At 34.7% G+C, this 16,938-nt stretch overlaps 1 protein-coding gene across 3 annotated transcripts in view; it reads left to right on the top strand.

Annotated features, from left to right (window-relative positions):
• Positions 1–8,122, top strand: part of LOC113523358 (proton-coupled amino acid transporter-like protein pathetic) — a 60,065-nt gene extending 51,943 nt beyond the window's left edge. For all 3 annotated transcript variants that reach the window (XM_026909297.3, XM_052895314.1, XM_052895316.1), the window contains 2 exons: positions 356–525; positions 7,625–8,122. In XM_026909297.3, the coding sequence (XP_026765098.1) occupies positions 356–525; positions 7,625–7,863 (409 nt within the window). In that variant the 3' untranslated portion in view covers positions 7,864–8,122. The remainder of the gene's footprint in view (positions 1–355; positions 526–7,624) is intronic.
• Positions 8,123–16,938: the final 8,816 nt, after the last annotated feature.

The following is a 16,938-nucleotide window of genomic DNA, read 5'->3' as shown; positions in this document are numbered from 1 at the left end:
AATTCACGCCATATAAAATAAAAATAAATATTAACACAACTGCTTCACGGTTATGGTTATTGTTTTGTTTTCAATTTTTTTTTTATTTCAGCCATTAACTGTCCACTGCTGGACACAAGCCTTCCCCATAAGGGGAATTTTGCTAGTAGTTGCCACGCTTAGCAAGCGGGTTGGCAACCGCAGTTAGGCTTTTACAGATGTTTTTTTACAGGGACGCTGCTGCCTATCTCTCACCTTCCCTTAATCGCCTCTTACGACACTCACAGGAAAGGAAGGGGTGGCCTATTCTATATCGGGACCACACGGCGTAATAAAATAATTATATAATAATAAAATATAATTCATTTATTTACAGCCTCGCTCAGACCGCAAAGATACTTGTGGCTTGCGTGATGATTCTATCATTCGCCCTCATCTACTACGTCCCGGTGGATGTGATATGGAGACGGATACAAGAAAAAGTACCGGCTAAAAATCACAGATGGGGCATAGCTGCGTTGAGATTAATTGGCACACTGCTTATAGGTAATGTTTCTTATATCATTATTTTTTTACCAACTTATAATGAGATGTGAACTCGACCAACCTGATGGAAAATGGTCGCTTACAGACGTATGCGTATTTAAAGAAGGGTCGGATGGGAGGTGCCTACCCCTAGAGTAGGGGGAGGGGATTGTTAGCAATGAAGTTTGATAGCCCCATTGCTAGCAATATGTCCTATTAGGTCGACCTCCACGTGGTTCCCCCTGGAAATCATCGTGAACAATTCTTGTCGACTTTGTCACGATAAGCTAACTGACCTGCTTCATCCTCACTTATCATCCTTCACTGGTGCCCCGCCGCTGGTTGCCAACCCACATGCTAAATTTGCAACTACTAGTAGAACCCCCCCTTATAGAGGGAGGACAATGTTCAGCAATGGACAGTTAAGTTCGAAAATAATTAAGATTTTTTTCCATAAAAAACCGACGTCAATTGTGACATCATCTGTGACTTTGATTTAAAAACTAAATCGATTTTAATAAAATTTCAAGGGCACCAATCTATAAAGTTATTATTATTTAAAAATGTCCACCCGTGCGAAGCCGGGACGGGCCGCTAGTACTTAATAATTATACTAAAAAACAATTTCATAATGACCGTCATTGAGTGAATTGGATGATCATTTAGATATGCTGGTACATCCTCGACATTATAGAGTTAAACTAGCTGTTGCCCGCGACTACGTCCGCGTCAATTTCCGTTATTAGTCAATCTTAAAAGACATATAGACTGTCGCGGACATTTTTTTATATTATTTAAAGAGGAATAATTCTTTCATACATATTTTTTGAGTAACATGAACCGTTTACGCAGCGCACGCAGTGGAAGCCCTCAAATATGAATAATTTTCCCCGTTTTTGCAACATTTTTCACCGATGCTTCGCTCCTTTCGGTTGCAGCGTGATGTTATATAGGCTAAAACCTTCCTCGATAAATGTACTATGCAACACAAAAAGAATTATTCAAATCCAACCAGTAGTTCCGGAGATTAGCGCGTTCAAACAAACAAACTCTTCAGCTTTATACATATTACCAGAGGGAAACTTTGTACAAAAGTCGTTTACTTGGACACCTCTGTCCCATTTGTGTTTCTACTGTGAAGCAGTTGTGTGCATGGCTGTGTTTCGGTTTGAAGGGTGAGATATGGCGTGAATTCACAGGATACAGAGGAATAACATCTGAGTCCTCAGGAATGGCAACGCATGGGGGGTATCATTGGCGAAAAAGTATACTCTGTTATGTCCATGGTACTGCTCACGTCTATAGACGACGGTTACCACTTTCCATCAGGTGGGCCGTCAGCTTGTTTGCTCTTCTAAATTGTATAAAAAAATACATATACTAGCGACGCGCCCCTGCTTCGCATGGGTTGCACATTACATCGCATCACATTAGAAACCTCTAAAATTTTCAGTGTTTCTCTACAATATTATGCATGTATTATACATATAAACCTTGCTCTTGAATCACTCTATCTACTAAAAGAAACTGCTTCAAAACCCGTTGCGTAGTTTTAAAGATTTAAGCATACATAGGGACGAACAGCGACAGCAACTTTTTTTTATACTATGTAGTGATGATTAGTATAAATTATGTATTACAGTATAATTTGTAATAGTGGAATTACAAAACCACATATGCGTATCAGACTGTTATCAGTTTAATGATCTATAAACTATTATAAACGTATATTACTATATGTTTCCAGGGGGGAAAGGGATTGTTAGTAATGGAGGCTGGGAATCCCACGTAACATTTCTAGTGTTGCAAGTGTACATAGACTATAGTGACCGTTTACCATCAGACGGGCTGTATGCTTGTTAGCCACTTTTGTGGTATAAAAAAATATATAATATAAAATAAATACCAAAAAAAAATACTAACCGGACGATGTCTGTACATGGGAGATACTCGTATTTAAGAAAAAACAATATGAGTATATTTTCATTTTAGAAATTTTGTCTGTCTGTATGTCTGTTCCGTTGTTACGCATAAACTATTGCACCAAATTGGATACGGTTTCCACTGGAAATTTTTCAAAAAAAGGTTTCAGTTTTTATAAATAAAGGGGTAAGATTATTAGACTCTAAGCCGGTGTTTCCCAACGTGGGGCCCACGTCCCACAGAGGGGCAATTTTATATTTAAGGGGGGGCAATTAAAAAATGGACCCGAAGCGATTTTAACCCTATTGCTCCGAGCCATTTAAATGCAATGCATGCAACGAGCAGATATCAGTGCCAAATTTAACAAAAAAAGTAAATTTAAAAAAATGCTGTAAATATTTATTAGGTATAATTTTGTTTAACGTTACCAAAATATCAACTGGACGATTAGAGTCGTCAAGTAAACTTTGTCGAGAAAAAATATGTATGGGGGGTATAAAAATTTTAAAAATGCTCAAGTGGGGCATGGCAAAAAAAAAGGTTGGGAAACACTGCTCTAAGCTTTCTAATAAATAAATAAATAAATAAATATACTGTGGTAATAACATGGATTAATCTTACAGGCATTACTTATAGAATACCATCAAATCATATTAATATTTCAACGAACTATTCTTCGTAGCTAGGCAGGAACAAAACCTGTTATCTCACGTCCCTATGGAATTTCCGGAAATCTCTTCTTAATACATTATAGCTATAAAGAATCGCTGTGCGAAATTTATATTATAATATATATTATATTTTTAGACCCAACAGCTTTTGATATGATCTGTCAGCCAATTTCCCCTTTTGTATCAGAGAAACAAGTTTTTATTAAACTTACATGGGCCCGTTCAAATTAAAACCGGCTGAAATTAAAAAAAAAAACTTGTTGATATCGGTTCGTTGGACAACTATGAATTTTGCAATATTGCAGTTATAGACAGAGAAATAAAGGCTTGCTTTGTTAAAAAAAGTTAGTTTTTGTTCAAGTTTAAATAATATAGCTATAAAATTATAAAGATTTATTTCATGATAAACATGAATATACCTTTGCTTTTATAAGAGTAATTTAAAAGCAAAAAAGATCAGATAACGCTTGATACGATCCGAGAGTTCGAAATTCGAATCCCAGCCTAAATCTCTGAATTTTAAAATTATATTAGGATTATTTAAAAATAATAGAGTCAAAGTGACCAACATAGACTGAAGCCTGTAGTGACAACAAACTGGTCACATACCTCGAGATAACAACAACCGGTAGGGTAGAAAGGTTCTTAAGTGGCGACCCCGTAGAGGCAAGGGGGAAAGGAATTGTTAGCAATGTGAGTTTGACAGCCCCATTTCTAGCAATATACCCTATTAGGTCGACCTACACGTGGCTCCCCCTGGATACCATCGTGAACAATTCTTGTTGAATTCGTCACAATGGGCTAACTGATCTGCTTCATCTTCACCTATCATCCTTCACTGGTGCCCCGCCGGTGTATACCGATAGCGCGGGTGGGCATTTTCACCCATCAAAAAAAACCCGTAAAAGCAAACGCTGTATAGAATTACCCTTTACTAAATGGAATGACGACTTCAAAACATTATAGTATATAATATAGGAGTCAGTGAATGCAGGTGTCTCGAGATCTTTCCTTATGGCAGTCTATGGAGAAAATCTATGTTCAACAGTGGACAGTGACCTCGGCTAAAATGACGATGATAAAAATAAAAATCACTTGCTTTGCGTACAGTATACCATCATCCAATGAGCCATGTCAATGTCAGAGGCGTTCTTGTATGATAAAGGTGGCCCAAAAACTCTTGGTAACCAATAGCGACAGGGGGGAAAGTGATTGTTTGTAATGGAGGCTGAGAATCTCATTGCTAGCAATATACCTAACCAGATCAACGTCCATGCGGTTCCCCCTGGAAACTATCAGGGTTAATTCCTGATGAATTCATCATGATGGGCTAACTGACCTGTTTTAATTTTCATCGATCACCCTTCACTGGTGCCCCGCCAGCGTATACCGTTAGCGTAGGTGGGGTTACCATTCCATTTTCACCTATCAAAAAAAAATCAACAGTGTAATCTTAGTAGAAGCAATATTATCAATCGATAAACAGGACAAGCTATAGAGGACAACTAAGATTAATTAAGAAAAAAGATCTGGTATTTCGTATCATCATAGATAATAAAACATCTGACTGAAGTAGTATAACATTATTAATTACTACGCAATAGACTAACTAGAGATGTGACTAGTATTCGTATATTTCGATACTCGTTAAAAAATAGTATCGAATCTCGACTCGAATTTGAAGACTGAACTAAAACTCGAGTACTTTTATGGATAATCAGGTACTCCATCAAACTTAAGTATTATTTTAAATTGATTTCTGAAATTAACTTTTAATGCAAGTAATAAATATTTAGTTCTTCAATTACTTTTCCTTTAGTTATAATGAGACAAAAATAATGAAACTAAAAAAAAAACAAAAATTTAAGATAAGCAATCGACTAGTATGCGAATAACGTAATCACTCGAAATCTATATTCTATTGTCATGATATTAGTACGTACATAGGAGACTTTGTACAAAAGTCTATTGCTTGGGTACCTCTGTCCCATTCGTGTTTCAACCGTGAAGCAGTTGTGTTTGCATGTCTATGTTTCGGTTTGAAGGGTGGGATATGGCGTGAATTTACTGGGTATAGAGGAATAACACCTGAGTCCACAGGAATGGCAACGCATGGGGGGTGTCATAGGCGAAACAGTATACTCTGTTATGTCCATAGTGCTGCTCATGTCTATAGGCGACAGTTACCACTTTCCATCAGGTGGGCCGTCAGCTTATTTGCCATTCTAAGTTGTATAAAAAAAAACTATCTGTATATTGAGTACTAGAGCATCTGACTACCTATTAAATAATCGAATCAATACTCGAATCAATACAACTTGGCACATCTCTAGTCCCAATCACTTAATTCAACACACACTCATACGCGGCTCGCTTTTGGCCACAACAGAATATCAGTGTTTTGCTCTTTTTAGGGCAAAGCAAAAAGCTGAGTTGTGGCCATTTTGCATTACTGTGGCACACGTATGAAGAAGAAAAATTTTATTATGCATTCTGATTTTGTTTTTGGTTTTATTTTTTTTTTAATCTTTTGTACATGTATCTTTTTTCACATTGCTTTTGTGTCTTTTGTTTGTGTGCTGTAAGTTGTGCAAATAAATTATCTATCTATCTATCTATCTATCTATCATACCATTAATTACATTCGATAGTACTAATGTATCATTAATTATATTATTTACTAACTAATTTACTAACTCGAAATAGTCCTAAGCTAGACCAAGTTTAGGAAAGTAAATATTGTACTTTCTGTTACTTTATTCACCTCTCGATACTTAAATGACCTCTGAGAGGTCTACTAGATGTTACGTTACTACATAAATTTTAATTTGCCTAAAGATACATTTAGAGATGAAACACGTGTCGCAAACCGTGTGTGGACTAAATGGCGGTCGGAGATTTATGGCTAATATGAAAGGTTGTGGAACTTCTGGTAGTAATAGTGGATATCAATCTTCGAGTGTTGGGAATGTCACATATACTAATGGTAGCAGATTTAAACAAAATAATTATTAATCAATTAACCAGTGATATGAATTTTCGCAAAATAATATCTAGTTCAGTGAAATATTTAAATAGTTTAGCTTTTTGTTTATATAACAGCTAATAAAATTTAAAACAAAATCGATTCACGATTGACATAATATACTTCACCTTTTGGAAGTTGGTTAAAAGTAAAAAACTATTACGTACGTTTCTTCGTAGAAAAAAAAATGGTATATACTGGAAACAATTTCGTAAAAAAAAGTACATAATTTATAAAAATAATTATTCTAAAAACAATATTTCATTTAAATTTCTAGAATTTAACTACATATATGTATTGTAATTTTATTGTATTTCTTTATACTTTTCAACCAAATTAAAACATAACAACTAATTAAGTATCTACATACCTACTTCATTACAGTACGTAATTATGTTATCTGTGGATTCCAAAAAAAAATACAACCAATAAAATATCTCGTTATAATTAACTCACTACCATGCTAAAACCATAATCAACTTGTAGTTCAGCATAATCACGCTTTGATGTCCAAGTTAGGGATAGCAGCACTTCTAAAAAGCAATTACGACCTAGTTATAACAATTACGACATAGTTAGGAACGAAACAAGTTGATAGAAAAACTAACTTTAAAATATAAATTGCGCACCTATTTTTTTTTAGAAAAAAAACACTTTTTCTATAAACTTAATCTTACTGGTTACTCCGTTTGAGTCATCGATTGCTATTTGCTCTTCTATTACAGTTATTTGTTTAATATAGTAATATTTTATACATTTATTTATTATATCATCATTTCAGCCATTATCCGTCAACTGCTGGACATAAGCCTCTCCTGATAAAGAACGGCCCTGAGCCACCTGCATCTACTGACTACCTGCATTGCATTATAGGTTGTCACTCCATCTAGTGGGGAGTCATCTTACACTGCGTTTATTATATGTATATATTTATTTATTTAATAAATTATGTGTATATTTATGTTAGTGTAATTATATATTTATATTATTCTCAATTCAATAATGCACCGCCCACGTATTTCTCGGTTTGCCCAATGGTAGAGAACACCGTCCGGTGTTAAGTCCGCTAAATGTGCATAGAAGTTTACTGTAAATTAAAATTTAAATAAATAATTAAATAAATAGTCCGCAAAAACCTTACCAAAGGAACAATTTATAGGCAGTCAGGCTTCTAAGATGTTTTAAGAGGAACGCTGCTGCCCATCCCTCGCTTTCCCTTAGTCGCACCTTACGACATCTACGGGAAAGGAAGGGGTGGCTTATTCTATGCCGGGACCACACAGCAAACTACTACTTTAATATACGAAAAATCATCTATGGATATATTTAAATTGAAAATATTTCAATTAAAACTCGGACTTATATATAATTCTGTTGTAATCGTAAAGTTTAACTCACGCGTTGGTTTTATACATTTTTTATTGTTGTTTATCAAGCTTTGGATTCAAGTCGTTATTTTTTTTCTTAAATAAAAAAATCTCTAATAATATTTCATTTACAGTTGGTATCGCCTGCGCGGTCCCAAGACTGGAGCTCTTCATGGAATTAGTGGGTGCAGTCTGCCTTTCCACCATGGGTCTGCTGCTTCCAGCTGTGACTGAGACGGTGTGGCGATGGGGGAAAGACCTGGGCCCTTGTTACTGGGTTGTATGGAAAAATGCTCTTATCTGCATCTTCTCACTGATAGCCATGGTGTCCGGTGTAGCATATTCAATAATTGCCATATTGGAAAAATTGTGATACCACAGTATTAGTTATTTGTAAGATTCTTTTGTAAATAATGCAGAATAAATTAATGTAATTTTACATTATTTAGGTACAAGCTAATATACAATATTTTTTTTTTGTAAATAATATAAATTTATTGATTTAATTGTATAAATGTAAAAAATATTTATTGTAAATGTGGATTTTTTACATATGATCATAACGTGTAATTTTAAATTTAATTTAGATTTATAATAATTAAGTATAGTAATTAAACCTGACATATAATATTTATCTTTTTTTATTTTAAAAGTTAATATATTTCCTTGTAGATTTATAACTTTTTAAATTACCATTATTTACAGATTGACGATCTGAAATGCATTGCAGGGAGTCAATGGATGTAGGTGGTTCAGGACCGTTCCTTATGGCAACCTATGGGGGGAAGCCTATGTCCAGCAGTGGACAGATAATGGCTGAAATAATAATGATAATGGTATAATTCCGTTCTAAATTTAAGTTATAAATAATTCTATTTCTTATATAGAGAATTCTCGTGTCACAGTGTTTATTACCAAACTCCTCCGAAACGGTTTAACCGATTTTTATGAAATTTTGTGTACATTGGGTAGGTATATTGTGTATATTGGGTAGGTCTGAGAATCAGCGAACATCTATTTTTCATACCCCTCAATGATAAGGGTGACCCTCACCAAAATTTTTTTTTTATTTTTTTAACAAATTTTTCCATATTTTTTTATTATGATTTAGCATTAGAAAATACACACAACTTTAAATTTTCATCGTTTTACGATCAACCCCTGTCTTTTAATCGCGATTTTTATATTTCGCAATAAGTGGTAAAACAACGTTTACGGGGTCAGCTAGTATTTATATAAAAAAGCTAATTTATTATTGCATATTTCCCGAGAGAGGTTGTTCAAAAATCATAAAAATCTTTACGTCAGTCATGTTCCTTCCACCAAACAGTTGCTCTTTTGCTATTTGTTTGTCAATAAGAACTCTGTCATTTCAATAAAATCATTGGATCACAACGACAATGTAACAGTATTTTTCCAAAATACTACAGCTTAGAGTTCTTAAAAAAAATAAGTAAAGAGGTTCCTTCAGGGACGGCAACGTGCGTGTAATGCCCTTAGTATTGCAGGCGTTCATGGGATCATAATTGCTCACCATCAGGTGAGGCATATGATTGTTTGCCACCTCCAGTTGTATAAACAAAAATATAATCTATGGTGTCTATAGTTCTATCAGTTTACTATATAAACCACGTTTACTACTCTTCCTCAAGTTTATACACAAGTTGTTTGCAATATCAAATTTTATTAAAAAAAAGATAGGTATATTTCCCTGAAAAAAAAATTACTTAAAGTTCTTTTCTATAAATAATGACGTCTCCAACGTGGATACATTATTATAAATGTCAGTCATTTATCTAAAGTCACCAGCATTTCTAATACAGAGTACACTTATGTTTCAATTTGACGAAATAATGTCTTTCATTAAATAAAGAGAAAGCAATTTGTCTACAACCAATCTTGGTGAAAAACATCAAAAAACACAAGCATTATTTTAAATATATACATCAAGAAAATAACACATCTTGATATTATAAACATATACTTACGAGTATTTATATTTTCAAATATATTAATGCAAAAACAAAATTTAATACCTGTGTAATAACTTTGATATTTTTGTGCAAACACCTTTTAATACATAATTATACATATAATATGTATTTGAAAATAAGTAATATACAAGTTATAGGTCGATTGACACTGAGTATGTTGTGAAAAAGAGTCCTAAATTTATATAAAAGATATTAAATTCTATAAATAAATAAGTGACGATAAAAACAAGATTAATAACTATTTATTTATTTATTTATACTTTATTGTACACAAAAATACATACATTGTTACAATTTATATTAAATGAAGACATACAACAGGCGAACTCAACTCTGTAAGAGTTCTCTTTCAGCAAACTTTGAGTGGAAAGGAACATTAATTACCAGCGAGCAGTGTGCGTATAATAAGAGGTGGAAACAGTATAGTACCAGTACGTTTTATTATTAAATATTTATTATTTCTATGTGAAACATACTTTGCATAAATAACAAATCCCAGATATGATAGTGATGAACGGTAAAGAAAAGCATAATACTGTACTCAACCTAAATACTGGCACATAAGCAGGAAATGATAACACATGGAATCAGGGGAGAAAGGGATTATTAGTAATGGAGACAAATAGCCCCATTACTAGCAATAGATAGACAGATAGATAGATAGATGACCTTTATTACCATTATTAAGAAAATAAAAAATTAAAACAACAAAAAGAAAAAAGAACAATTAATGTCGCTGATAATAAGAGCCGCCTCAGCTGTTGCTATATATGTACAGCTCCAGCGAGATGTACCTATATAGCGCTGATTTTCAAGCGGCCCCTTAACTTCTTTACCTTATACAACACTATACCCTATACTACAATATACCCTATCAGGTCGACCTCCACGTGGTTCCCCTGGAAACCATCGTGTTTAATTCTAGTTGAATTCGTCAGAATGGGCTAACTGACCTGCTTTCATCCTCATCTGTCATTCTCACTGGTGCACCTCCAGTGTATACTGATAGCACAGGCGGGGTTTCCATACCATTATCACCAATTAAAAAAAAATCTATCATATATAATTATCACTATTTCATATGAAAATGTTTAAGGTTAGTATGTAATATGTACTTTAAATGGACACGTCTAGACAGAGTAATGTGTCCCAAATTCCTATATAATTATTTGGTACATAGCAAAGATTGACGCTAGAATCTTAATTTAATCATACTCGTCTTAAAATTTGGCAAACACGCAGTAAAAGGATATAAACTATTCTGTAATATATTGCCGTCCCTTGACTGAAAAATACCGCTTCACCAATTTTATACGGGACTGGAATATAACCAGCCCATCTCCATCCCATTATATATATATATATATATATATATATATATATATATATATATATATATATATATATATATATACAATGGGATGGATATATATATATATATATATATATATATATATATATACAGAGGGAGACTTTGTTTCTTTGTTTTTTTTTATAGGAGTATCATGGGCGAAAGAGTATACTCTGATATGTCCATGGCACTGCTCATGTCTATAGGCGACGGTTACCACTTTCCATCAGGTGGGCCGTCAGCTTGTTTGCCATTCTAAGTAGTATAAAAAAAAGACTCGGATGTTGGTCATAATTGATGTACAAGGTTGTAAAAATGCGGCTTCGGCTCGCTCGACCGTGCTACTAATTATTGTCACATCACGCGACGTAAAAATTATATACCTCCAACGTATTGTTTCGCTATATATATATATATATATATATATATATATATATATATATATATATATATATATATATATATATATATATATATATATATATGTGTGTATGTATATACGACTTCAAATAGAATAAATAAAATAAGAAGTTTACAATTCGGTCTAATTTTTTTTTTGTGTTTGTTACCTCATAACTCCGTCAGTTTTTAACCGATTTGAAATATTCTTTTTTTTTCTCTAAAAGGATACGATTCTATATTTGTTCTATAGAAATTTTATCAAAATCGGTTCAGTACTGATTTTGTTACAATTGAAGTCGATTTTTGTGGGAAGTAGATCAGATGATTTTAAAATTTTTCTCTACCAGTGTATTTGGTAATATACATGATGCTGTTCGTGTTTACAGGCGACGGTTACTACATCAATCAGGTGGTGATGATGATGGTACAGTCGTTAACTGTCCACTGTTGAACATAGGCCTCCCCTTTGGAAGGTTTTGTTAATAATTGTCACACTTAGCAAGCGGATTGGTAACCGCAGCTAGGCTTGAGGTTGTTTCAAGAGGGACGCTGCTGTCCCTATTTCTCGACCATTAAGATCCCTTAGTCGCTTCTCACGACGCTTACAGGAAAGGAAGGGGTAGGATTAAACAGTAGTAAACCAGGATTAAACAATATTCTAATATTGAGACTACCAGATTAGTTTATTTCAGTTACTTTCATAGTTATACTGTCCTATAGAATATTATTGTGGTGTAAAGCAGCCGACATCCAAAGCATATTTGTATTACAAAAACCCCTGCCCCTAATACCAGGAATATTACGCGCGCGTTACCGACCCTGAAGAAATCTTTTTACGCCCCTTTTGAAGAACCCCATACTGTAATCTCTTGGGAAAACCTCGGTAGGAAGCTCATTCCATAACATGAGTGTTCGTGGGAGAACACATCTCTGAAACCGCGTTGTATGCGACCATTCAGGCTGTAGGATATGAGGGTGAACTCCCTGTTGATGGCGAACAATTCCTCTGAGCACAATCCGATGTACAAGCGGTAGACACACAGAGTGAAGCAAAATCTCTCCGAAGACTTAAGGGTTCGATACCGCTTGCAAGCCTGGGATCATCGACAATTGTCATAGCTCGTCGATGCACTGAGTCAAAGGGTTCAAACTGATGTCTAGGTGCTCCCGCCCATAAGTGATAGCAATACTCCATGTGGGGCCGGATTTGCGATTTGTAGAGCATTAATTGCTGATCCGGCGTGAAGTAATGCTTTGCTTTATTAAGCACAGAAAGTTTTTTGGATGTCAGCTTCACCGTATCTTCAAGATAGACACAGAACTGTGGGCTTTCGGGCTCTTCTCAACTGACAACAACATGCAGCACTCTGCAGTAGATTTAAAAAAAATGACGTATGATGACTAGTGCTTGTAAACTAGTCTTAGTCAATTTTGAATAAAGATAATTTGAATTTGAGTTTATTCCACGCCGGGAGTATACGACCAGGTGAGACATATGGTTTTACAATTTCATCCTAAAAGACCATACATCTGTATACATAACAATTTAATACGGAATACTCAGAACGCGATTTTGCATTGTGATTAGCTATTTTTTTTTTTTTGCTTATTCATACTGCAATCTACTATGGAAGTAGTCTCGTCTGAAATATAATTAATTAAGCCTCTTTAAGTACAGGAAACGCTGTCGTGTCTGCCGCTATTCTTCGATTCATCATGACACAGAACTGTTCTGGAATGTCATTCTTTTACGTTCATATTAATAATGATATTAAATAATTCTTTATTAAGGTTATCAGAACCAACTTTTTATATTTTATAAATTATTACATTTGTTTGCCACCTCAGTGGTATAAAAAAAAATATAATTTAATATATTTATCATGGGGAGTGCTTTGAGGAATTGTTTGGATTGATGCCTGTTACTGACTTTCACCACCGTACAACCCGCCATAAACTAAATCATTTCATCCCAACCATCTGCACGAGCGGCGGTCTTCCACCGTGCGTTTTTCAAGGTACTTTCTTCCAAGCACTACTACTTTTTGGAATCAACTTCCAGCAGCAGTATTTCCGAACTAATACGACATCATAACTTTCAAGAAAAGAGCATATTCCTTTTTAAAAGGCCCCGCAGCACACCTGCAATGCCACTGGTGTTGCGGATGATCGTAAGCGGTGGTAGTCACTTACCATCAAGTAAGCCGCATGCTCATTTGCCCCTGTGTTGTAAAAAAATATAGTTGGGTTCTTTCGACATGCAACGCAACACAATTGTTCATAAAGGAGACTACTTTCTAACATGGCCAGAACGCAGTTAAGGCTGCGCGCTCTCTGCAGAGCAGTGACGCTGATCGTTTACGAATAAAAGTGTAGAAACAATCCACATGCATTTCTGCAAACATTCCCGATGTATTGCAGAATCGAGGAAGTCCTAACAACAACTTGTTTTTAATAATTTATTTAAATTTTAGTATACAGTGAAATTTTATATACATTTACGGAAAATTGTACCCGATTGTAGACATGAACAGCACCATTGGTGCCACATCGTACCACTTATGCGTTGCCATTCTGGGGATATTTAACGCCTGCGTACACCGTAATTTTAATTTTAATTTATTAATAACGCTTTTCGGCTAGACGAATTGTAATGAATCTTGATACACAGATAGATCATAACCTTTTTTTTAACGTCAGGAAAAATGCATCCTGCAGATCCACACAGGTTAGGGACCGTGTGGGTACCAGACTCCTACCGGCTAAACGACCTGACGATATACCTCCTAGTCTCTTTAACGACAATGCCGTGGGAGTAGATAGATCATAACCTAGATTAACCTACCACTAGGATTCATTACACTAAGCTACATCGACGAGTGCCGTGTTGTCTCTGCCATAGAATGGGCCATCTCTTCCTTTCCCTTAGCTGTCGTAAGAGACCTAAAGGAACTTAATGATCAAAGGATAGGCAGTAACATCTCTCTTAAAACACCACTAAAGTCTTAAAGTGGCTACCAACTCGCCGGCTATGCGTGACAACTATTGGCAAAACCCTTCCTATAAGGGAACCCTATGTTAAGCAATGGGCAGTTTGAGACTAATATGAATGATGAATGAACATCGGCGAATTTGCGGAATATAGCTTGTAAATAATAAAAAATTAAAAATAATAAAAATTTCTTTGAAACTTATTAGGTAATCTAGATTTCTCGAGGGAATCTTCTACCGACGATATAAGTTTTAACTCCAAAACAACTTCAGAGCTTGACAAACAGCTGTAAAATTTCGTCCTAATTAAATAAGTTTCCTCCCCAAAGATCATAATCCAAGACTCTGTACCACAAGAATACACATTATCCCAATAAAATAAACACTGGACCAACACTGAAGCAGTCGTGTTGATTAAAAAAAGAATTATCAGAATCAGTGTAGAATTTACATTGGAAAAACATATCGAATAACGTAAATACAGCAAAAATACAGTTCATATAAATTTAACACTAGATGCGTAAAAAGTTCTGCGGGTCTACCATGAAATGAAATTCCGAAATTTCGGACTCTATATCGTGGTTTTGTTTATACCAAAATCGGACCAATAAATGGAGTTTAATATTTCGTTCGTCATACATCCTATCATAAAAGTCCAAAGGAACAATACTTTAACATTTTTAATATTTCCAAACGGAATTCTAACATCAAATTTGTGTTTCGTTCGGAAAACATTTCATGGTAGGCCCTCTGATGCCCCTAGAAATATACGAATAATAAAAAATAACGGATAAGATGAATTTTATCATTTTTTTTAGTTTTGGTGCAATAATGCTAATAAGCTCTTACACGGTTGCCCGTGTGGCGTCCGTAAATAAATATTGTACATATTCATCTGATAGCCACTTGTCAACATCATTATGTTCTTTTCTGTCAAGTAGGTTAATTAAATTGTACATAGATATTTCACCTCTTTCTTTCCTTCGGACTGGTCGTACAGACATGACAGCGACGTTTACTTTTTACATTCATTTCTGCTGTCATTCTCTCCATCTCGATCGCTCGCCTCTTACACTCCTAACTTCCGTTTCTATATATTATTTTTTTACATATTCCTTTGTACATAATATTTACCTTCTGTACATAATATATGTAAATAGACAAAGTTAGTTGTTATACTTATTTCCTCCGAACAACTACACCCGTATGCAAAAGTTCAAGTTACTCAGCGGGCTATGGAGAGGGCTATGCTCGGAGTTTCTTCATGTGATGGAATCCGAATGTCATCCGCAGAAGGACCAAAGTGACCGATATAATTTGAAGAACCGACAACTTAGGTTTTTTTTTTCAATTACATGATAATGGAATGTTAACCCCGTTTGCGCAAACGGTATACGCTGGCTGGCCACCAGTGAGGGATGAAAAGAGAGAATGAAAAGGCAAGTCAGTTAGCTCATCGTGATGAATGCATCTGGAATTCAGCACGATGGTTTCCAGGGGGTACCACGTGAAGGTCGACCTGATTAGGGTATATTGCTAACAATGAGACTGACAGTCCGCATTACTAACAATCCCTTTCCCCCTTAACCGATGGGTTAGAAAGGTTCTTCTTAAAAGGGTGATCCCTTACTGGTACACGAATTATAGGACGACCCCCCCCCCCACTAGATGGAGTTCTTGAGATCGTCTCAAATACATTACAAGGAGCCAGTGGATACAGATGGTGTAAAACCGTTTTTTACGTCAGTCTTTAAGAGAAACCTATCTTCAGCATTGGGCAGTCAACGGCTGATATGGTATAAATGCAAAAATAAGTTTATAATGACACTCGTAATTGAAAAAGTACTGGCTTTTGCCTGCGACTTCACCTGTGTAACCAGGATATATGTAATAATCCACATAAAAAGTAGCATATACCCTATATAGTACATGTAAGCGAAATTTCATAGTAATCGGTTTATGCTTAAGATGCTAACAAATTAACTTTAACAATTTATAATATCAGTAAAGATGGGTTTATTAGAAATTTTATATATTTTTAATACACTTTGGCATATAAAAGGAATCATAATCGCAGATAAAGTTAAAAATTAAATTGAAACTGTTCAAGTAGGAGGCATTTCAAGTTTATTGAGTCGTAATGTCTGATATTTAATTTGTAAAGTAATAATAAATAAGAGATAAAATTCTTAGCGAAAATTGTTTGATCTTTATCACCAAATTTTGTGACATTGCAGCCTTTTCGTTAAGTATTTTAGTTCATAATTAATAAACCTATCTTTAGACTCAAATCTGATTAGATATATAATACCCTGATTAATCAATTTGGTTCATTAATATTTAACCGTATGAAAATAACTGCTATTTTTGTAAGGTAATAAATAATTAATCAATGACACTGGCAGATGCCGTAGTATTTTTTCTTTGCATGTAATTCTGAGAATAAATTCGTTTTCCTTAGTAGATCTTAGAGGTAAGAAGATTAAATAGATTATCAACGATCTGAACCTATTTAAACAATATTTAAATAGACGTCTTATATAGCTTAGGATTGCTTTCCTAATTTGAAATCTAAACAAATTATTGTTTGCACAGAGATTAGGAATAACTCTATAAGTGAGCTACAGTCTATCAGTTGAGGTCTAGAGGAATGGTTGTAAATTAATTAAGTGCCAAGGTTCACTCCAATCACTTGGATCTCAAGCTAGAA

Source organism: Galleria mellonella, unplaced genomic scaffold, assembly GCF_026898425.1.
Source record: "Galleria mellonella isolate WM207_F2 unplaced genomic scaffold, CSIRO_AGI_GalMel_v1 utg270, whole genome shotgun sequence".
NCBI classification, from domain to species: Eukaryota; Metazoa; Arthropoda; class Insecta; order Lepidoptera; family Pyralidae; genus Galleria; species Galleria mellonella.
This window is presented reverse-complemented; position numbering and strand designations above follow the sequence as displayed.